This window comes from Amia ocellicauda, chromosome 7 (assembly GCF_036373705.1).
Source record: "Amia ocellicauda isolate fAmiCal2 chromosome 7, fAmiCal2.hap1, whole genome shotgun sequence".
NCBI lineage: Eukaryota > Metazoa > Chordata > Actinopteri > Amiiformes > Amiidae > Amia > Amia ocellicauda.
Genome location: NC_089856.1, coordinates 12,107,037 through 12,128,518, shown reverse-complemented (window position 1 = coordinate 12,128,518; position 21,482 = coordinate 12,107,037). Strand labels below are relative to the sequence as shown.

Here is a 21,482-nt window from a genome sequence, read left to right as displayed (position 1 = left end):
GCAATGTGGAATCAAGGGAATATTATGTTAAGTCTTTGTAAAAAGGCATTTTATTTCTTATATATTTAGCCAAGATATGCAAATTGCTTAGAACAGAATGAAAACTACAGAATGTAAATCAATTGCAGGAACAACTCACAGCTTTAAAAAACATAGGTGTAATTTAGTGACAAAGTTCAGTAGGTTACATAGTCCACCATTAGAGTTGCAGAAATGCAGATCTGAATGCAGGTAATACCATCCCCGGGCAGTAAACTCGTTTGCAGTGTTGTCTTAATACCCAGCTGATTTAGGCCTGAGGAAATACCCCATTCCTATAGAAATGTTCTGTTTAAGACAATATGTAAAACAACTCTGAGACTATATTTTTTCCATGGGCAGACCCTGAGCCTGTGGGAGTTAAAACAGGAAATCCTGGCCAGCTGGACTGTTTATGGGCTGGCGGGGGGGCACAATGACCGTGTTCCTATTGCAGGGGGGGATCGCAGTTCCACAGAGTTTAAGGGATTGACAGTGTCCCTGCCCCACTCGGGGCAACCACAGCAACCACACCCCCTCCCCCGGCCAGCCAGCGACGCCAGGTCCTTCCTGAACTTGCCGGAGATGAAGACGTACAGGATGGGGTTGGTCACGGTGGAGGAGCAGGCCAGCAGCCGTGCGAAGATGGGGAAGGCATGGTAGCTGTGTTCGCTGAAGGTGTAGCCCACCAGCGAGAACATGAGCACGTAGGATGGCAGCCAGCACACTGTGAACACCAGCACCAGCAGGGCCGACGTGCGTGTCACCTGGCTCTGGTAGCGCTCCAGCTGGGGGGCATGGCCGGCCTGACGCGTGCGCCGCAGGAAGCTGTAGAGGCGGCCGTACATGACCACGATGATGGCCAGGGGCACGACGAAGCCGAACAGGAAAAGGGCGGCTCCGTACACCAGCTGGCTGACGTCGGACAGGAAGGCGAAGCAGTACACGGCACTGCCGGAGCGCACGGTGCGGTACACGAACTGGGGCGAGGCCAGGGCCACTGTGGGAAGCCACAGTGCCGCCACCGTCACCCAGCTGTGTCTGTTCAGCCAGGACCGGTATGCCCAGGTCGGGTACACCACGGTGAGGTAGCGGGACACTGCCAGAGCGGCCAGGGTGAACACGCTGGTGGACGAGCAGGCCACACCCAGGAAGCTGATCATCTTGCATAGGACGATGCCAAAGGGCCAGCGCCCCATTGCAATGGCGGCCGTGTTGAAGGGTAGGCAGGCCAGCTGCAGCAGGTCAGCCACGCTCAGTGTCAGCAGGAGGGTGTCAGTGCCGTGGCGACGCTGGCTGCTACTTCGCCTCCGGGTCAGGATCAGCACCACCAGGGAATGGCCCACCACTCCTGTGGCCAGGATCAGGGCGTCCAGCACGGGCACCACTATTTGCGAGATGTTGACGTCCATGTTGGTCTCCTCTGGGTAGGCTGTGCCGTTCTCGACACAGGAGCTGTTAGAATACGACATTCCTGGACCCCCAGAAATGGCAAGGTGGACACGCACTACACAGCTGTGCAAAATCCAGAAGATGCAAGTGATAAATCCTCCCCTGCCCCAGGCAATCGATAGAAATGGGTTGCCTTGTTAAGAACAGATTTTATGGATGGACTGTCAGGGTGGGCAGGGCAGCATTAAGAGATCCCACGTTTCAATTTAGTTGAAAATAGAATCCTGCTTCTCTCTCTCCTTTTCTGTATTTTTGTCCTGAGCCTCAGAGGGTTAAACATGCAGTCTCTGACGTGTCAATACGTCGGAGAAAAACCAGCACAGCGCAAAGTCCACAGCTGCAGGCTGTCGTTACAGAAACGCTATGAAAATAAAATAGGAGCAAAAAAAAATAAACAGTAATTATCGCTCTCCTTCAGCAGTTCAAACTGTTCTGCAGGGAATACAAAGTGCAGAAAATACCGATAACTCTCTCCTAGCTTTAGGACTGCATTGGTCTTTGTAGCTAAGCAACACCATACATGTCATTCCCCTGCATTCCTCACACAGCGATTTCACATTAAAACCAGTCGATTTTATGAAATACCAGTACGCTGACGTCAACGACACAGTACTTCTGTATCCAGAGGAACCCCCGATTAGTCTCAACTGCAGGAGGGCCCAGATTCCATGACTGCCGACTCTGCTGTCCAGCTCTTCGGTGGCCCGGGAGCTAGCCAGCTGATCGATCGGGCAATTCCAGTAGCACAGCTGCGGCTCACGATCATTACACTCTGGCCCGTTCTCCCCAGGCAACGCAGGCCCCTGTGCTGTTCTGGTTTCCCTGGTCTTTCACAAGACTTGCGCCAACTGTTGAAATAGAGAGCAGATACACACACTTCTGTATTCGTTTTCCTCCTACTCCATGATCAATGCATGTTTTCACCTTTTGTTCTTGAATCACCTTGCCCACCCCCCGGGTTCTTATCCACGTAATCTGATTTTCCCTCAAAGGACACAGAACTTTGCTCCTCTTGTAATCCTGGCCTTTCAGGAATGCGAGGTCCTTCACGGGGTTATGTTTGAAATATTGACGGTGTTGGTGACGGAGCGCTAGAGCAATTGGGGACTGTGCCCTGCTGTTTTTTTCTCCTTCTCCTGGAAGAAGGTACATTAGTGCGCCCCCCTCCCCTCACCCATCCCTTACGATTGCTTTGGGAGAAAAAAAATAAAGGATTTATAGATTATCATGAAAGAGCAAACAGTAATCGGAGTGCCAGAGTCTTTTACGATTGAGATATGGCAGCCATAAAACCAGTGTCTGTTGCATTAATCACTGATGAAGGGAGTTAAAGACCAAAACCTTTAAAGCGGCTCTCCCTCGTCTTCTCGTTATATTTACACACAATAAAAGGGTCCCGAAGAGCAAATATTGGCGCTTTGGATACATTCGCTATACATCACCACCATGCACTTCTGAAGCGAGTGCTGTCAGTAATTAGTTTTTCCCTAAGAAGTTTTTTTTTTTTTTTTTTTTTTGGTTTAATGCAAATCACTTTCAAGTTGAATTTGTGTGCTGGGTGGGCGTCCTGGAGGCAACCCCTTCTTGGGGAGGCAGTGATGTCACTCGGGCCACAGCCTCACCAACTCCTCTTGTGCCTGGGGTCGGGCCCGTGACCCACATGGCGAGCTGTACTCTGACAAGTCACCTCACTGCACTGGATACCTTGGCGACTGCTGGGATTGAAGATGTAAATCAGTCTGAATAATAACTGCCAACCTTGTCTCTCGCAGAGGTGAAATAAGTGACAGTTGAAATGCAGGCAATAAAATAAATATTCTGCTGGAGAGCCCCCCCCCCCAGCACTGCGTTCGACTGGAATAAGAAGTTTGTCGCTTGAATTGCAATGTGAGCAGGATTGTCAGCCGGGACTAGAGCAGAATGTGTAGTGGGAAGTCTGCTGCCATTGAGCCATGAAATAGCAGGAGGCACCAGGAGCACTTGGCGTCGGCTCTGAGCGGCTCTAGCAGTAGGTGTGCCGCGCGGGAGCGAAAGGGACAGCTCATTTCCTCGCCAGGGCAGCAGCGCAGTCAGCTCTCCCCGCCACTGGGTTCCACCATCAGGAAAGATTTTCCCAGCTTGCTGTTTGCACCCTCTGTTTAAGCTGGAATAGAGACGACACATTTAACTGTGGGCAAAACTAAACCGCACACTTTCTCAACTTTGTTTCATTTCCCACTGTTATGAGGCAGATAATACTTGTACAACATTGTGAGCTGATTACTGTATGATAGACCGTACTTCCATGACATCACTCCTTAGCCTTCCAGATTGTCATAACAGCCTGTCTTTGTGTCTTTCTCTCTCCTCTCCCCAGATGTGGGCTCGGTGGAGGGACTGGCGTACCACCGGGCCTGGGACACGCTGTACTGGACCAGCTACACCACCTCCACCATCACGCGGCACACTGTGGACCAGAGTCGTTGGGGTGCCTTTAACCGGGACACCGTGGTCACCATGTCTGGAGACGACCACCCCCGAGCCTTCGTACTGGACGAGTGCCAGGAGTAAGAACCCCACTCCATTTTAAAACCTTCCTCTCCCGTTTCAAAATGCATGCCGTAACTCACTGACTGTGTGTGAATATGTCCGTGGATCCAGACGTAACCTCCTCTGTCTCTCTTGTCCCTGTCCCCCTTCCTTCTCCGCCTGTCAGTCTGATGTTCTGGACAAACTGGAATGAGCAGAGCCCCAGCATCATGCGCGCCACGCTGTCGGGCAGCAACGTGCTGGTCATCATTGGCAAAGACATCCGTACGCCCAACGGCCTGGCCATCGACCACCGCGCCGAGAAGCTGTATTTCTCCGACGCCACGCTGGACAAGATCGAGCGCTGCGAGTACGACGGCACCCACCGCTACGTGAGTGTCCCCCCTCTGAGTCACAGTGTCTGTCAGTCTGTCTGTCTCCATCCACGCGTCCTGTCAATGTATCCGTCTCTGTACAAGCATGAGTTCCACCAAGTGCGGTGAGTGCAGCATGTCAGTTACAGCCCCCCCACCTCCTCTCCTACTGCAGGTGATCCTGAAGAACGAGCCGGTACACCCGTTCGGGCTGGCGGTGTACGGCGACAACATCTTCTGGACCGACTGGGTGCGGCGGGCAGTGCTGAGAGCCGACAAGTATGTGGGCGGAGACATGAAGGTCCTGCGCGCCGACATTCCCCAGCAGCCAATGGGCATCATTGCTGTGGCCAACGACACCAACAGCTGTGAGTCCTTCTGTTGGGGAAAGAGTTAATTCCCTTGCGCTGTGCACAAACAGGGCTGGGCTACTGTTAGCACACCCCCACCTCCCAAAGGTGGGAGGTTGGGGAGGGGGGCTGATCAAAGCAGCAGTGAGCAAGTGAGAATGAGATTGCTTTTTCTCTCCTGGCTCCTCATGCGTGGCCTTCGCAGGAGCTAATGTAATTAGGTGACAGAAGCAATCTCTCTGTCTGAGGGCTGAATGCGCCCAGGCACCTGGGGCCTGCAACTCGGGCTTTTGTGAAATTGAATTAATTCTCTGGACCTTCTTCTGTATCCCTCCCCCTTCTCCCCTGGCGCTCTCCTCCTTCCTCTACCTCTCTCTCTTTCTCTACGCTTCTGTCGGCCCATGAGTGGCCTTTTACACAACAATTTTAACAGCCAAAGCGAATCCCATCTCGTTGCATTAGCGCTGCGGAGGGGCTATGTTAGTGTCTGTGAGACGCAGCCCTTCACACGGGATCGGCTCAAATCCAAGTGACAACCTGATTAACCCCCCACTCAGCCCCCTCCAGCCTATGAGCTGCACTTGCTTACTTGTTTCAGTGTCCTGACCGTGTTGGATTAGAGCCGGGGTGGGGGGCAGTGATACTCTAAACCGGAATGGGGATTGAAGGATCTGCGATGCATGCAGAGGGGGGCTCATGGTGTCGCTGTGTTCTTTACCCGCAGGCGAGTTCTCCCCATGCCGCGTGAACAACGGTGGCTGCCAGGACCTGTGCCTGCTGACGGCTGATGGGCGGGTCAACTGCACCTGCCGTGGTGACCGCAAGCTGATGGACGACACCACCTGTAGCGGTGAGCAGCTCTCGCACACAGGCACACACACCCTCACACAGACAAGTAGGACTGGGGCTGTGTCTCACACCTGCACACAATCTAGTGGGTTACAAGACACTCAGCACAGAAGAACTGGGGCCGGTTGCACTAAAAGGTCTTACTTTAAGTCTTAGCCTTAGTCTAAGTCCTGTGAAATTGGACTTGCGTAAGACCTCACGATAAGACTGCTGCACGATACAAAACCCTGCGGGTCTGACATTAGCCCTGGCTTACATAATGTTGCTAAGCAGAAAAAGTCTGGTCTTATTATTTTTGTGATGACCGAAAAAAACAAAATGGCTACTTGTAAAGTAAAAAATACAAATTTCACCGAAAATGAAAAACTTATCATAAGAAAACGGGTACATTTGGGTGGAAATGCTGACAAAAATAAAGCCTGGAATGAAAAAACACAAATGCCATCAACCCCGCCGTAGTGCTCAATGTAAATGTATTTTTAAATTAGTTTTTAAAAGCACTTAGTTTCACGTCACAGTACAGTACAATCAATAATAGAAAGTGTATACTATGTTTTTACGAGTTCAAGTGGTTTTTATACATACAACTCGCTGACACTCAATACGTTTAATAAGCATGTTGAGGGGGGCGAACACTTCCTGTTTTTGCTCAGTACATTTCAAACCCTCTAGTTACCGGACAGCTTCTGCAAACCTCACTGTGCATCATCTGATATAATAGCTGAAACACTATATTAAACGTATATAAATGCATCACATAATATGCATATTGTTTGGGAGTGGTGTTTAATACAAATACTCATCTTAACGTATGCCTATTTGTATAGTTACAATTATTAATATGTACTGCTTATTTTACAGCTGTTTTACCGACTACATAACAACAGGACATTTACTTATTTAATTGCACATTCTGAAGGATGTCAGCCCCATTCAAACTAAAAAAATAAAAACTAGGTTCAAAGAGAGGACCTTTACGTTGAATTGTTGGAACTACAGAAGGGAAATCTTTAGTTGTAAAGGGAAGAACTTGATCTAGAAATCAAAATGTTAAAGTAAAAAATAGCAAGATTCGAGTTAAATGGGGAAAAGTATTATTGTAATTTATTAAGAGTTGTTGGTTGTAAATACAGTTGTCATTCTTTATAATATACTATATAATAGATTTGTAAAAGTTCACCTAAAGTATTAATACATTTTTTATAAATTAAATTAAACATTTCAGTGTCAAATTAGTTGCAACTATTATTAGTTAAACTTCCATTACTTTAAATGTATGCCCTTTCATATAAATACATCTAAATTACCTGGCATATGTGCTGCCTTGTTGGTTTCATTTCAGTTTCTATAGCAAGAGATACCCATTTAAGCCTGGTGTAGGGTAGGGTTAAAAAATGACTTCAATTTAAGACCAAACTGATTTTAAGTTTTTTTTGTGCAACAGGCATATTTATTTTGGGCTTAAATTTAAGAACTAAAAAATTGTCTTAAAAACATTTAAGATGTTTTGTGCAACCGGCCCCAGGACCCTCAATATGACTGAAAAGTTGTGCCAGTATCTTCTTTCTTGCTGTTGGCAGGGATTTGTCCCTTTCTGTGTGGATGTGACTGGCGCTGCTCAGTTTTCACTTGTACACAGTGTTCACTCACAGGTGCTAATTACATTCACACTCTCTGGCGACTGGAGAAAATGAAATCTTTATGTGGCTGAAACTGTCGGGTTGCTTTAGGCCTCCAGCTGATACCCTCTCGCTGTTGCCCAGAAGAAAACCTGAAGCAGTCAAAACTGGGTCTCGACAGCTTTCATTCTCTACAAAAGATGAGCGAGAGAGCTTGCCAGGTTTTTGTTGACTACGTTGGGTAACAGACTGTGTTACCCCAAGGCAAGGCACAGCGGAGCAGCCTGCTCTGTTATATGGGTGCTCTGTTGTAATTGTTCATTTTTGGTTCCCCCAGCTCTGAACTCCACCTGCGACCTGATGGAGGAGTTTGAGTGCGGCAACGGCGACTGCATCAACTACAGCCTGACCTGCGATGGCGTGGCGCACTGCAAGGATAAGTCTGATGAGAAGCAGTCGTACTGCGGTGAGACACTGGCACTGCCCCTCCTCCCCTCACTCGGCACCAGCTGTCTTTCCAGCTGGCAGTTCTGAATAATCTGCCTGTCTTGACTAGGATCCATGTGAAATGAGCAATAAAATAGAGAGGATTTGGGATTTAATTGTTTTAATTACATTAATTTATACAAGGGTCGTTCATTAGAGACACGCCCACCGCAACCATCTTTATTTGGTGTGATGTTGTCAATCTGCCTGCCGCTCTGTGACCACCCATCCCCTCTCCCCACCGCCGGTCTGTGACTGAGTGCTGTTACGTTTCCTCCCTTCAGCCAACCGCGTGTGCAAGAAGGGCTTCCGGCGCTGCATGAACAGCCGCTGCATCGCGCACAGCTTCTGGTGCAACAACGTGGACGACTGCGGCGACAAGTCGGACGAGGTGGCCTGCAACGGTGAGTGACATCGGGCTCACATGCTGGTCGACTCTCCAGAACAGCACACGCCTTTATAACTGAGCAGTAGATTTGTGTGCTCTATAGACGAGTGTAAGTCTGCCCTCTTGTGGCCAATGCATCCCTATACTGATGACTTTACGAAGATTTTGTGTCTGTGTGTAGTCCTGTAATAAGCGTTTTGAGGTGGAAACTGCACAGAGCTCTTAGCACCTTTCTGGGGTCCAATGTACTAAACTCTCTGCATCTGTCCTTGCCGCAGCGACACTCTGTGCCGCGGAGGAGTTCCAGTGCCGGGACGGAGGCTGCATCTCCAACTCAAGCCGCTGTAACCAGGCAGTGGACTGTGAGGATGCCAGCGATGAGATGAACTGCAGTAAGTGTGCCAGGCCATCTCGGTTACGTCCTCCCACCTCCCTCTTTCCTTTCTCCCTGTTCCCCAGTCTGTGCCTTTCTCTTCCCTCCCACTTCCTTTATTCTGAGTCTCAACATGCAATCGCTTCTGTACCGTCTTTTGTTGGACAGAAACCCAAAACTCAGCTGACAGCCCCATAGACCGCACACGCGCAAGTCTTATCACATCTCATCGTGCCTCCCCATGCTGGCATTGCTCAATACAGAACGGAAGATTAATTGTATATGACATTAAACCACATACAAACTACATTGTTTTGAGTCACTGTATAATTAAAACGGTTTTAAATGCTCTATTAGGCCAGGGCCCTGTGTTGTTATTGGGCTGATGCCATTATGCAAAGTGACTCACAGCCAAAAATACAGTTGCATTATAAACTGAAAATGAACCACAAAAGCATGACATAATGGAAATGTTACATATTGTGGAATGGTTTTTAATAGATTCGAATGTCAGCGCAGTAAGTTATCAGTAAAAGATAAGGCACTTACAGGAAGTGAGATAAAGGATTAGAATGCAGTATTTATCCATAGTGAGATTACAGCAGAGCTGAATTATGCAAAATGTGATTGTGATTTTGATGTTCAGTAGTGGGCTTTACCAAGTAGTGCTGTACTGGTGATAGTTGCAAAGCACACACATTACATTACATTAATCATCTCTTATCCAGGGCGACTTACATGTGTACCCATTTATACAGCTGGGTATTTTACTGGAGCAATCTAAGTGAAGTATCTTGCTCAAGGGTACAACAGCACTGCCCCACCCAGGAACCCACAACCTTCCGGTTACCAGTCCTGAGCGCTAACCACTACTCCGCAGTGCACACTTGCACACATTTCCAGGTGACATATTTCACTGAGTTCCTGTTGACGGTGTGTTTGTTTGTGTCCTGTAGCGGAGACTGACTGCTCCAGCTACTTTCGCCTGGGTGTGAAGGGCCTGACCTTCCAAAAGTGTGAGGTGACTACACTGTGCTTCGCCCCCTCCTGGGTGTGCGACGGCTCCAACGACTGCGGGGATTACTCAGATGAGAGGAACTGCCCAGGTACAGGAAACACTGCCACTGCTGCATGCTCACACACATGCACATGGACCCCATCCTGTAGTTTTTGTTTGTGCGAATTCTCTGGAATTAAAAAACAACAATACGGTTGGTTAACACATCTCCAGGCCAGCGAGTGAATGTGTATTGGGTGAACCCGGCTATGTTTGTTGTAGGTTGGGAAGCTCTAGAATTCTTTGTCTTGTTTTTTCCTGCCTTGACCCTGTCTGGCCTTGTCCATCCTGTGCAGACAAGAAGAAGCTGAAGTGTCCTGTGAATTTCTTCGCCTGTCCCAGCGGTCGCTGCATCCCCATGAGCTGGACCTGTGACAAGGAGAACGACTGTGAGAACGGGGCTGACGAGACGCACTGTGGTCAGTAGATAACTGAGAACTCACTCACTAATGGCAATGTAGAATATCTCACCCCCGCCATGGGTTCGATTGGTAGTACCTTATGTTACAGCACTTTCCTTTGTAAACTGGTTTTAATCCCGGTTGGCCTCCACAGGTGTGTAGTATTCACACATCTTTGCTTAAATTGTTTACGGCTGAATGAAGGATGGAATTGTTTCCATTTTTGTCCACCCCTGCGTTAAATCAATTACTGTGACCCTGGGGATCATGGGTGTGTTAATGTTGTTGAAATGCATTAGAGAGACAGAAGGTCTTATGACTGCGGTATGTTCATCACAGTGTGTTGTCCATTGCAGTCCACGCTGCAATCTTACCTGACAGTTACATCTAATGGCTATCATTATGGTGCACCATGACGTGAACTCTCACCTATAGCGGACATATGGGTGACATGAGACCCTCAGGGGTTTGCCTGGGCTGTCAACAGTGACTCTGACCTGTCTTGCTGTCTCTCCCCCCCTTCCAGATAAGTTCTGCACCTCCACGCAGTTCGAGTGCAACAACCACCGCTGCATCTCCAACCGCTGGGTGTGCGACGGAGCGGACGACTGTGGGGACGGCTCAGATGAGGACAGCCGCTGCAGTAAGTGCAGGCATACCACATGTACATTCCCTCAGTGTTGCACACCTGCCAGAGGATCATGAAAGATGTAGGCTTCAAAATGCAAACAAATACCACAAACAAACAAATAATGCCTTTTTTGCCCCCCTCTTCTCCCAGAGTCAAAGACCTGCAGTCCAGAGGCGTTCCAGTGTCCTGGGTCCCACAAGTGTGTCCCTCTGCGCTGGAAGTGTGATGGCGACCGTGACTGTCCAGACGGGGCAGACGAAAGCGTCAAGGCTGGCTGTGGTGAGCGAGGAGCAAGAGAGGAAGTGATATCACACAGACACACACAGACACCCTTTGAAATACAGAGGGGAGTGTAGAAGTCACATACACTGACACTGTGCTTGAGTCTAGGAAGTAGAAACCCTGTTACCCTTTGAGCAACATCTCCATGTGCCTCCATGATCTTTAATACCCAGTGACTTTGTTAGGCTTCAGTGAAACGGCCGAGTGAGACTGTAGCACCAATTAGCTAATAGAGAGCCTCTTGTTATTTGTAACCTTTCTCATGGTCTAAGTAACTCAGTCTTTATGTTGGTCAACATCTTGACACTAATGGCCATGTTGTAACCACTCCCCAACCCCCCCCACCCTCTCTCTCTCTCAGTGTACAATAATACATGTGGTGAGGCGGAATTCATGTGCCAGAACCGCATATGCATCCCCAAACACTTCGTCTGCGACCATGACAATGACTGCGGAGACGGCTCGGACGAGTCCATGGAGTGTGGTACGTCTGCGCACCCGAGTGTGCTGTAGTGCAGCTGTAGGGGGAGGGGGGGCTAAAAGAGATCATAGGAAAGACACAGAATTGAGGGAATGAGAGAATGACTCCACTGTTTTCATGATTCATCTTTTGTCTTTCCCCCGGGCAGAATATCCCACCTGCGGCACCAACGAGTTCCGCTGCGCCAATGGACGCTGCCTCATCAACAGCCAGTGGGAATGCGACGGAGAATTCGACTGCCACGACCAGTCAGATGAGGCACCCAAGAACCCCCACTGCACCAGCTCAGGTCAGAGACTTCCCCCAGTAACACCCCCGCCCCTTTCCTCCACTCCAGCTGTTCCAGATCCCTGAGTTTCTCCATGCCAGGGAACATAAAAATAAAACGAGTGTCTGGCTGTCTGATTAACTCTGTTGTCGTCTTGATGTTCTAGAAAAGAAATGCAACGACTCCTTCTTCATGTGCAAGAACAGCAACTGCATCAACGAGACGCTGCTGTGCGACCGCAACAACGACTGCGGCGACGGCTCTGATGAGCTCAACTGCTTCATCAACGAGTGTCTGAACAGCAAGCTGAGCGGCTGCTCCCAGCTCTGCGAGGACCTGAAGATTGGATACAAGGTTAGTAGGGGGTGTTGGAGGGGTGGGAGAGGAGAACGCAGCTCTTTCGCTGACTGAACCCTGCCGTGAAATTCCTCTCGGAGCTGTGTGTGTGGTCTGAGCCGCTCTCTTCCTTGGCCCTGCAGTGTAGGTGCAATCCTGGCTTCCGGCTGAAGGACGATGGGAAGACGTGCGTGGACGTGGACGAGTGCACAACCACCTACCCCTGCACCCAGCGCTGCATCAACACCCACGGCAGCTTCCACTGCCTCTGTGTGGAGGGCTTCGAGGTGCGGCCCAACGACCCCACCAGCTGCAAGTCCACCTCTGGTAAGGGCTCCCCCTGCAGGCCAGACATCTGACATCCGGCGCATCGTGGCAGTCCTTAACCACCTTCTGCTTCAATCTGATCAAATCTCTCTGTCCCTTTTTTTTGTCCCCGTCAGAGGAGGAGCCTTTCCTCATCTTTGCCAACCGCTACTACCTGAGGAAGCTGAACCTGGACGGCTCCAACTACACTCTGCTCAAACAGGTGAGGCGCTCGCTCACTCCTGGGAATGATCAAAGCAGCGAGTTCCCGCCTCCGGCCCCCGATTCCCCACCCCAATGGTCACCATCCCTGTTTGGAATGTGAGGTTTTAAAGTGATATGAAGCGTTGCTGTGTGTGGTAACCAGCGCCCTCTTGTGTGTGACTGAGACAGGGCCTGAACAACGCGGTGGCCCTGGACTTTGACTACCGGGAGCAGATGATCTACTGGACTGATGTCACCACCCAGGGCAGCATGATCCGCCGCATGAACATCAATGGCAGCAACGTCCAGGTGAGTCTGAGGACCATTCCTTGGTTTTCATAGTTTTCCAAATCCAGTTCTGCTCAAGTGTAAACTAATGGATTACCTTCCTTCCTTCCTTCCTTCCTTCCGTCCTACTCTTCTGTCCAAGGTCCAGTGACTGTGCGTGTCTGTTCTGTTTGTGACACTGCGATTGGTTTTTCACAGGTGCTGCACCGGACCTCTCTCAACAACCCAGACGGCCTGGCGGTGGACTGGGTGGGCGGGAACTTGTACTGGTGCGACAAGGGCAGGGACACCATTGAGGTCTCCAAGCTGAATGGAGCCTACCGAACCGTGCTGGTCAACACCGGCCTGAGGGAGCCCAGGGCTGTGGCTGTGGACGTCCGCAACGGGTAGGAGACACGGGTTATTGTTGTTTTACATTAATAGTAGCAGGAGTGGTGCTGGAGATTGTCATTGTATAATGTGTGTTCTAGATCATATTTAAAAGGTTTTCTTCTTCAGAGGTGCTTGGTATCTCCTGATCTATCCTCCATCTGACCCGCCTAACTAGCTGGTCATGTGAAAGAGCCATTAGTCTTGTGTGGTGAATTTGTATAAATGGGAACGGATACAGAGGGAGATCCCGATTCTATTTGTCCCTCGCAGGTACCTGTACTGGTCAGACTGGGGCGATCACCCACACATTGGCCGGATTGGCATGGACGGCAGCAACCGCAGCGTCATTGTGGACAGCAAGATCACCTGGCCCAACGGCCTGACGCTGGACTTCATCAACGACCGCATCTACTGGGCTGACGCCCGCGAAGACTACATCGAGTTCTCCAACCTGGACGGCACGCAGCGCCACACAGGTCAGACTGACGCACCCACACAGTGCCACACAAGCAAACTGACACACAAACACACAGCGCCACACAGGAAAACTGATGCAACCACACAGCTCAGACTGATGTGCACACAGAGGGCCAGTGTGACTCGCCTGGCAGTTACACAATGACACAGCGGCACCGATAGCTCAAATACAGAGTACAGCAGTTTTATTTGATCACAGTTACAGCATAATAAACAGCAAGTAAAATAAACAGGTATGTCTGTAACTTATGTTCAGTTAGTACACTTTCTCATACACAGTAGATTGTATATATAACACTAATGACATCAGGAATATGACAAGTAATATCATTGCTGGTTGGTTACATGTATTACAATTGTTTACTCTGCGTGTGTGCGTTGTTTTGTTTTTTAAACAACCATGAGAACAATCACACGAGGTCATGAAGAGAACCAGCCACACATGCATTAGGACTCCTGCTCCTCACACCTTCACACTCCTACAAGATGGAGACCAGGTTGTCCTGAGCAGACTGGAGAGGTGCAAAGTGTGGCATGTAATAAGAGGCTCCTGGCCTTGTGTGTGTCCCCAGTGCTGAATCAGGACATCCCCCACATCTTCGCCATGACACTGTTTGAGGAGTTCATCTATTGGACGGACTGGGAGACCAAGTCCATCAACCGGGCACACAAGACGCTGGGCACCAACAAGACCATGCTGATCAGCACACTGCACCGGCCCATGGACATCCACATCTTCCACCCCTACCGCCAGCCCGAGGGTCAGCCCCCCGCCTCCGCCTCTCTCTCACTCTCTTCACTAAATTCACCAGTTTGTTTTCATTGACAAAGTTACCCTTCCCCTGCAGTGACCAACCACCCCTGCCAGACTGACAACGGAGGCTGCAGTAATCTGTGCCTGCTCTCTCCCGGTGGAGGCTACAAGTGCGCCTGTCCCACCAACTTCTACCTGTCCAACGACGGACGCACCTGCATGTCCAACTGCACGGCCAGCCAGGTGAGGGCAAAGCGCATTAAGATTTTGTTATTAAACTTAAACCAAGGTGACATGTAAGACAATTGCAATATAAATTTGCAGTACATGTTGAAATGATCACTTAACTGTCTCTCTCTCTCTCTCTCTGTCCAGTTTGTGTGTAAGAACGACAAATGCATCCCGTTCTGGTGGAAGTGTGACACGGAGGACGACTGTGGCGACCGCTCCGACGAGCCCGAGGACTGCCGTGAGTGAGGGGTGGCCTTGCCGCTCGGGATGGAGGGTGGTAGTGGGGACTTATTTCCTCTCTCCTCTGTGACTGTGTGTTTTCATTAGGGCCCAACAGAAATATCGGAGCACCAATATTATCGCACGATATTAGCCTTTTACAGAAATAACGGTATCGGAACATATACTGCACCAATACATTTTCTCGAACTATTGGCAGTTCTTTTTTTCAAATTACCATTTTGTCCCTTGTCAGACTTCAGTCAATAAATAAATGTTTATTTGGTTTTATAGTCATTATTATATTTATTTACCATTCTTGTTTAACATAGTTATGGTGTTTGTTTTCGCTGGAAGCTTCCAAATCCACAATGATTCTCAGCACAGCGGCGCAGCACGCACACTACTGAGCACCATGGTGAAACAACAACACACCCACTGAGAGACGTAGGGCTTATAAACCAATAAAAACGCGTCTTACTAAAACACTTTAAACTAACAAAGTGTTTTTGAAAGCTGTGCTGCATTTGAGTATCCATGGTTTCGGTTAGTGTTTATTCTAGTCATGACTGAAGATTACCGTATACTAAGTGCATTTTTACTGATAGGTTAATTCAATCGCTTTTCAATATTAATAATAGTAACTAAAATAAAGAACTTACAGTAAATGTTTGCTGAAGATGTTGACTGGACATTATCAAGCAAAATGTCTCCAAATGACAAGCAAGCTCAGATCACCGTGAACAATCTAATGGGAATGAGTGGAAACAATGCAACTCTCAGACCAATGTTGGACAAAGTATACAGGATATTTTCAGAATTATTTAAAATCCTACATTGTGTTTTGGATATGATTCATATAGCAATACTTGAAATATATGCAGTAAATAAGTTACACTTTTGAGGGCATTTTAAAATGCAAAAAAAAAAAAACCAAGCTCACTTTTGAAAGAAAATGCAGAGAATCTGTGCTTCCCGTACTATAACCTGCCACTGTTGGATCAGCAGTGTTGAGAACCTGAGAGAACCTGACTTAAAATGTGAAATGCTAATAAAAGCTAGGCCAGTACTTAACACTATCTTATTCTGTGTTCTAATGTATAGAACTTGCATATTTTTATATTTTTCCTTTATTCTTCCTTATACTAAATTATTTTTGCAATGTTTGACTTCTGGTTGTTATTTATGATGAACATGTATGTTAATTCAGTTTATTGTTCAAATGTAAAAATCCTGCTTTGAGTGCATATTTGTCTCAATTTCTCTGAGAGTCAAATTTGAGGGATCCGTGCTAGAAAATGTCTGTATTGCATGCTAACAAAGAAAAGACGATATCGGCAGATTAACGGAAAATGTTGCTCTCCGAATATCATAATCGGAACCAGAAAACCTTTATTGGTCGGGCAACAGTATCCATGCCTCCGCTGTGCAGACTCTTGCGCTGACATGGTGTTGTGTTGTGGTTACAGCCGAGTTCAAATGCAGGCCGGGCCAGTTCCAGTGCGGCACAGGCATCTGCACCAACCCGGCATACATCTGTGACGGAGACAACGACTGCCAGGACAACTCGGACGAGGCCAACTGTGGTATGCTCTAGGGCGCTCTCTCGTGCTCGCGCTCTCTGTCCTGTCCATTCCTTTTATTTATTTTATTTCTCTCATCTTCTCCCAGCTCTCTCTTGCTCTGTCTTCTATCAGTTTTCCTATTTTTTTCCTTTCTCCAATTTGTTTCTGTAACTCAGCTTGGCTCAGTCCCACATGTTCCTCTGACCCAATTCTGTCTGTCTGTCTGTGGTACCTGTGTGCACCATCTCTGCCTGGTTAAGCTCAGCATGTATGTTTGTGTGTTGCAGACATCCACGTGTGTCTGCCCAGCCAGTTCAAGTGCTCTCACCCCAGCCGCTGCATCCCTGGGATATTCCGCTGTAATGGTCACGACAATTGTGGAGAGGGAGAGGATGAGAAGGACTGCCGTGAGTATCTCTCCTCTCAGGGACCCCGCAACTGGCCCCCTGTCTGTCAGTCCGTCACTCTCTGTGTAGTTGTAGCCTTCACCTTAAGCCATCAAACATTCACTGTCTCCAGTGCGCGTGTCTGGTGTGCATCTTGTCTGCTTTGACCCTCATCTCTTCTGTCAGCAACACTCACCTCTCCGTCTCTCTCTTCTCCTGCAGCCGAAGTGACCTGTGCCCCCAACCAGTTCCAGTGTGCCATCAGCAAGCGCTGTATCCCGCGCGTCTGGGTCTGTGACCGCGACAACGACTGCGTGGACGGGTCGGACGAGCCAGCGAACTGCAGTAAGACTAGCTGATCCCCCCCCTTTCCCGCTCTCTCTCTCCCCTCCAGCAGTGGCGAACTCTGGCAGTCTGACAAACAGTGGGGGAGTCCTGATTTTAGTAGCATATTGTTCTTGGCTAATGAATGCAACTTATCAATCAATCAATCTTTATTTAGTATAGCGCACTTCACAAGGTGCTGTATGGATTGAAAAGACCTGCATTAAGAACCCCCCCCCCCGCCTTATATGGTAGCTGACCACGTAAGATGGTTTAAATGAGGTTTAGTCCTCCACGGTTCAGGAGAAGAACGGGTAATTCTGTGTGTGAAGGTTTTGTGGGACGACCATGCTGAGGTCCAGTCAGCCTGGCCTCCGAGCTGCTGGGCAGGGGTAACGCACTGTGCCCCCTCTCTGCAGCCCAGATGACGTGTGGTGTGGACGAGTTCCGCTGCAAAGACTCAGGCCGCTGCATCCCTGCGCGCTGGAAGTGCGACGGAGAGGACGACTGCGGGGACGCCTCTGACGAGCCCAAGGAGGAGTGCGGTGAGCGAGGGAGGGCGGGAGGGTGGGGGTTGGTGGGAGATGGGGAGAGCCCCCATTCTCACTGCAGTTCCTCAGACTCTTTTAACCATAAGAGTCAAATCCCTTATCGATGACACCATTCCAGTGACATTCCTGTTTCTCAGCTACAGATCTTCCATTTATTTCCTTTCTTTCTGTTTGTTCTTTGTTTTTGATCATTTATTTTCTGTGGTCTCCAGTTCTGTTCACATGGTAAGGCTCAATGGGTACAGATCGAACCCTCTTGATTCTGGCACAGCTGTGTTGTGCATGTCCGCTCCGTGCTGCCTACGGTCTGACGCGCTTGTTTCCTTTGTGCAGACGAGAGGACCTGTGAGCCCTACCAGTTCCGCTGCAAGAACAACCGCTGTGTGCCGGGCCGCTGGCAGTGCGACTATGACAACGACTGCGGAGACAACTCGGACGAGGACAAGTGCGGTAGGTGTCTTTGTCCATAGTTGAACAGGATCTAGCACCCTTTCATCCCCCTTTGAAGTCTGCATCATGTTCAGTTCCTTTGGGAGCTGTGGGCCCTGCTGACCGCTGTGACTCATTCATACGGCTTAAGCACGTGTGCTGGACGTGTGGGGAGCAGGGGATCCTGCTGTGGCTTTTTTTTTTTTTTAAACACATAAAAGAACAAAGATTTCCACAAATGATTCTCATGGTTTTCTCGTCCCGGGTTAGACTGAGTGCGTCTGAGACCCCAGACACTCGCAGCACGGCAGCTAAAAAAAATAAATAAATGCAATATTGTAATGCTCTGGAAACATGAGGACAAGTAACTCCTGCGACAGGTGAATCTCCTGCTCCTGCCTCGCCAAGCCACTCATTCAGATGTGTGTTCAAGTGTGCGACTGCTATGTCTGATTGTGTCTGCGTGTATTTTTGTGTGTGCATGTGCATGTTTCTCTGTATGTATATGTGCATGTGTGCGTGTGGTTGTGTAATGTTTGCCGTTTGGTTGTCTTCAGTTGGCGTGTCTCGCTTCATCCTCCACAATGTCTTCAGTCTGTATTCCAGTGTTCTCTGCATGAGATGAACCATTTAAAATGTCAGAAGAATTTATTATTTTTCAATCTTAAAAGAATAGACTGATGAAAAATTAGCCAATGGCAAAGGCATCTCTGCCCTGAGACACGGCTCCTGTTCTTGATTTTATTTCTCCATCCTCCTTCATGGCTTTGTAGTGCAGTCCAGTTGAGCACTGTGGGACTGTTAGGCTAGGATGCTCAGCTCATGTAGAGCACTATGCCAGCCATGCAGGGTCCAGCACAGCCCTGAATAGTGGTTGTGGTCAGTGCGAGGCTGTCCCAACTTAGCCAGTGCCTGTGGAGAGAGGAGTACATCCAGGGCACTTCTTTGTATGTGGTCCTCCTTCCTCGGTCTCAGTCGCTCCCTATCTCCCTTTGGTTTGACCCAACTTGGTGTGTCTGCAGTCTCCTTAAATCACTTGCACTGTTGTCAGGCTGCTTGTATCCACATGCCCATCACTCTCTCACTCCAACGCGGGTCCACAGCCTCAAGGGTTCCCCCGGAGCTGCGTATCGGGCAGTGAGGGTCGTACGCTTTACTTCCAGGCGTTTCAGTGGAACTCGAGACGCAGGGGCTTGCTTAGTTTGTGTCAGATGTCCCTGAAACTCATTAAAAGTCCAGCAGGGCATGATTTTCATTTTTAATAACATAACATTTGATTAGAAACAGAGCAAGATCTCCTAATAGGTTGCACTTTTGGACAGGACTAGTTGATCTGGTCTGTTTCCAAAATTAGAATCTGCAGCTTTTTATAGTATTTTATTTTGTTCTTCTAACTATTTTTTGGCCTTAGTGATTCCTGCGGCCGTGCTAAAAGTGTTGTTGTCACGTCGTGGGTCACTGTAATCAAGCAATGTCAGGGCTGAACTTGGTGGCTTAAATGTGACTTGTCCGTGTGTCTGTTTGGGCTGTGGTTGTGTGTGTGCAGTGTGCGCTAAGCGTGTGAGTGTCTACGATGTGAATTGGAACGTGAGTGTAATTTAGTATCACATGTTTTTGAGTTGTGACTTTTTTTAACCATTGACACATCTCACTTCATCTTATGTTTATGCTTCATTTCACACTGACCTGTTGGCGTTCTCAGAGGTAGGTCTCTCCACTATCAATCCCGTACCCCTCTCCCACCACCGCCGCCGCCCCTCTCCCTCTCAGAAACACCCAACCCCATCCCCACACCCTGACTGTATTCTGACAGGGCCTGTGGCATCATTTGAACTTTTTCTCTGTATGTCTTTGGTATGACTTTGATACAGAGTCATTACAAATCTCATTGTTAAAGCATTTTCCTCCAAAGTCTGTGAACGCTTTGGAGTGAGCTGTGCTCTATCCCTACCCATCATTCCCCTTGTCAGAAGCTACCAATTTCAATGACTATTTTTCATTGTGGTTTTGTTTAATTCTGTTGTTTTTGTACCTTAATGTGGATAGAGAAATTAACTGGATTAATTAAGTCATTAGTGTTATTTTACTCGTTGATTTAATTGATGTCATCACTGTAGGGCAGAGTAATGGATTTCTATGGGCTCATAATTCAACTAACTAATTCAAAATAAAAAATATTGTAAACAAAAAAATTAAGAAAAATTGATGTTGAGATCAAAAATAAAACAATCGAAAGCAAAATGTATAGAATATAGATCAACAAAAATGATTATATCAAAAGCAAAAAAATAATTGAAAGGAAATGTTAAAGCGAGAGCACTGAAGTCCTTGTCTTTGGTTGCGATCCTGTGATCTTAGCTTTCGCCAACAGTTTATTGCTTTCATTTATATTTTTTTGTTTACTGGCACCATTGATAAAGATGCAAATAAAGGCTGTATAAAATAAACACATATGTAATATGTAGAAAGCGATTGTCTATAACTCATTAAAAACATGCTTTGTTTATAATTAAATTCCGAAACCATGTAGTTGTACCCCACTCAGTCATGCAGATACTATCAGTGGTAAAGTCAAAGATTTGTTGCATAGTTATGACTGTCAGACCAGCTCACCTGCTCGCTGATTGGGTTAGGAAGATCCATCACTCAAACCTAGTGGACCAATGGAGAGCCATGACCTAGGCCTCCCTCCAAGCCCCGCCCTCATGAGAAAGCAGTGTCAAAAGTCGTAAACGGAAAAAAAAAAAACCTAAAGCAAAGAAACTGGTGGCAAAAGCAAAGATTGCAGCAACGCAACCAAAGACAGGGATTGCAGTGCTCTCACTTTAACATGATTTCCTTTCAATTTTTTTTACAATTCTATACATTTTGCTTTTCATTGTTTTATTTTTGATCTCAACATCAATTTTTTTCTCAACTTTATTTTTTTTTGTTTACAATATTCTTTATTTTGAATTCATTACGTATGGTGCTAATTTGAGCCCATAGATTTCTCACTCTGACACCATATGGTCACTGTGAGGCTGTCCGGTCTCTCAGGCTTCACTGACCACCTCCCAGTCTAGCCTACTCCCACGACATCCACGTCAAACTAATACTATCCACACCTGATTTTTATTACTATGGCAAGTTTTGATTGGCTGAGCAAACTTCTTTAAGCAGTTACTTTGCTTCTGAATAAGCTGCGGAGTCTCATGTTGTACTTGGTTACAGCCAGCCTACTGGACTAAGAGACTGTGGGGAAGAAGCCTGAGACACCAGAGGAATTGGCGTGGGGTGGGGTGGGGTGGTGGGGTGGGGGTGGGTGGGGAAGCAAAGCAAAAATGAAAGCTCACTAATTTGCATACTCCCTTTACTCCCCGACTCGTCTTCATCTCCCCCATATCATTGTTTTGTTGCTGTGTTTTTGTTTTGTTTTGCAACCATGGATTCACTCATTAATAAACAATAGTTTGGGCTCTCATTTTTCCATCCCACAATTCCTGGGACACCAGGACAGGTCA

General features: G+C 48.0%; 2 protein-coding genes across 3 annotated transcripts in view; one reads left to right on the top strand and one right to left on the bottom strand.

The window, feature by feature from the left end:
• LOC136752801 (low-density lipoprotein receptor-related protein 1) overlaps window positions 1-21,482 on the top strand; it is a 127,112-nt gene that overhangs the window by 92,988 nt on the left and 12,642 nt on the right. For both annotated transcript variants that reach the window (XM_066708432.1, XM_066708430.1), the window contains exons 42-68: window positions 3,827-4,016; window positions 4,166-4,370; window positions 4,528-4,720; window positions 5,427-5,552; window positions 7,508-7,636; window positions 7,941-8,060; window positions 8,323-8,436; window positions 9,374-9,523; window positions 9,771-9,893; window positions 10,402-10,518; window positions 10,657-10,785; window positions 11,150-11,272; window positions 11,418-11,558; window positions 11,704-11,891; window positions 12,017-12,200; window positions 12,317-12,402; window positions 12,573-12,692; window positions 12,870-13,057; window positions 13,314-13,519; window positions 14,093-14,281; window positions 14,369-14,517; window positions 14,650-14,743; window positions 16,194-16,310; window positions 16,577-16,696; window positions 16,898-17,020; window positions 17,419-17,544; window positions 17,884-18,000. In XM_066708432.1, the coding sequence (XP_066564529.1) occupies window positions 3,827-4,016; window positions 4,166-4,370; window positions 4,528-4,720; window positions 5,427-5,552; window positions 7,508-7,636; window positions 7,941-8,060; window positions 8,323-8,436; window positions 9,374-9,523; window positions 9,771-9,893; window positions 10,402-10,518; window positions 10,657-10,785; window positions 11,150-11,272; window positions 11,418-11,558; window positions 11,704-11,891; window positions 12,017-12,200; window positions 12,317-12,402; window positions 12,573-12,692; window positions 12,870-13,057; window positions 13,314-13,519; window positions 14,093-14,281; window positions 14,369-14,517; window positions 14,650-14,743; window positions 16,194-16,310; window positions 16,577-16,696; window positions 16,898-17,020; window positions 17,419-17,544; window positions 17,884-18,000 (3,867 nt within the window). The remainder of the gene's footprint in view (window positions 1-3,826; window positions 4,017-4,165; window positions 4,371-4,527; window positions 4,721-5,426; window positions 5,553-7,507; window positions 7,637-7,940; window positions 8,061-8,322; window positions 8,437-9,373; window positions 9,524-9,770; window positions 9,894-10,401; window positions 10,519-10,656; window positions 10,786-11,149; window positions 11,273-11,417; window positions 11,559-11,703; window positions 11,892-12,016; window positions 12,201-12,316; window positions 12,403-12,572; window positions 12,693-12,869; window positions 13,058-13,313; window positions 13,520-14,092; window positions 14,282-14,368; window positions 14,518-14,649; window positions 14,744-16,193; window positions 16,311-16,576; window positions 16,697-16,897; window positions 17,021-17,418; window positions 17,545-17,883; window positions 18,001-21,482) is intronic.
• On the bottom strand, window positions 41-2,602 carry LOC136752802 (galanin receptor type 1). The gene has a single exon (XM_066708433.1). It carries the CDS (start codon window positions 1,488-1,490, stop codon window positions 432-434), a length of 1,059 nt encoding a protein of 352 aa, XP_066564530.1. The 5' UTR covers window positions 1,491-2,602; the 3' UTR covers window positions 41-431.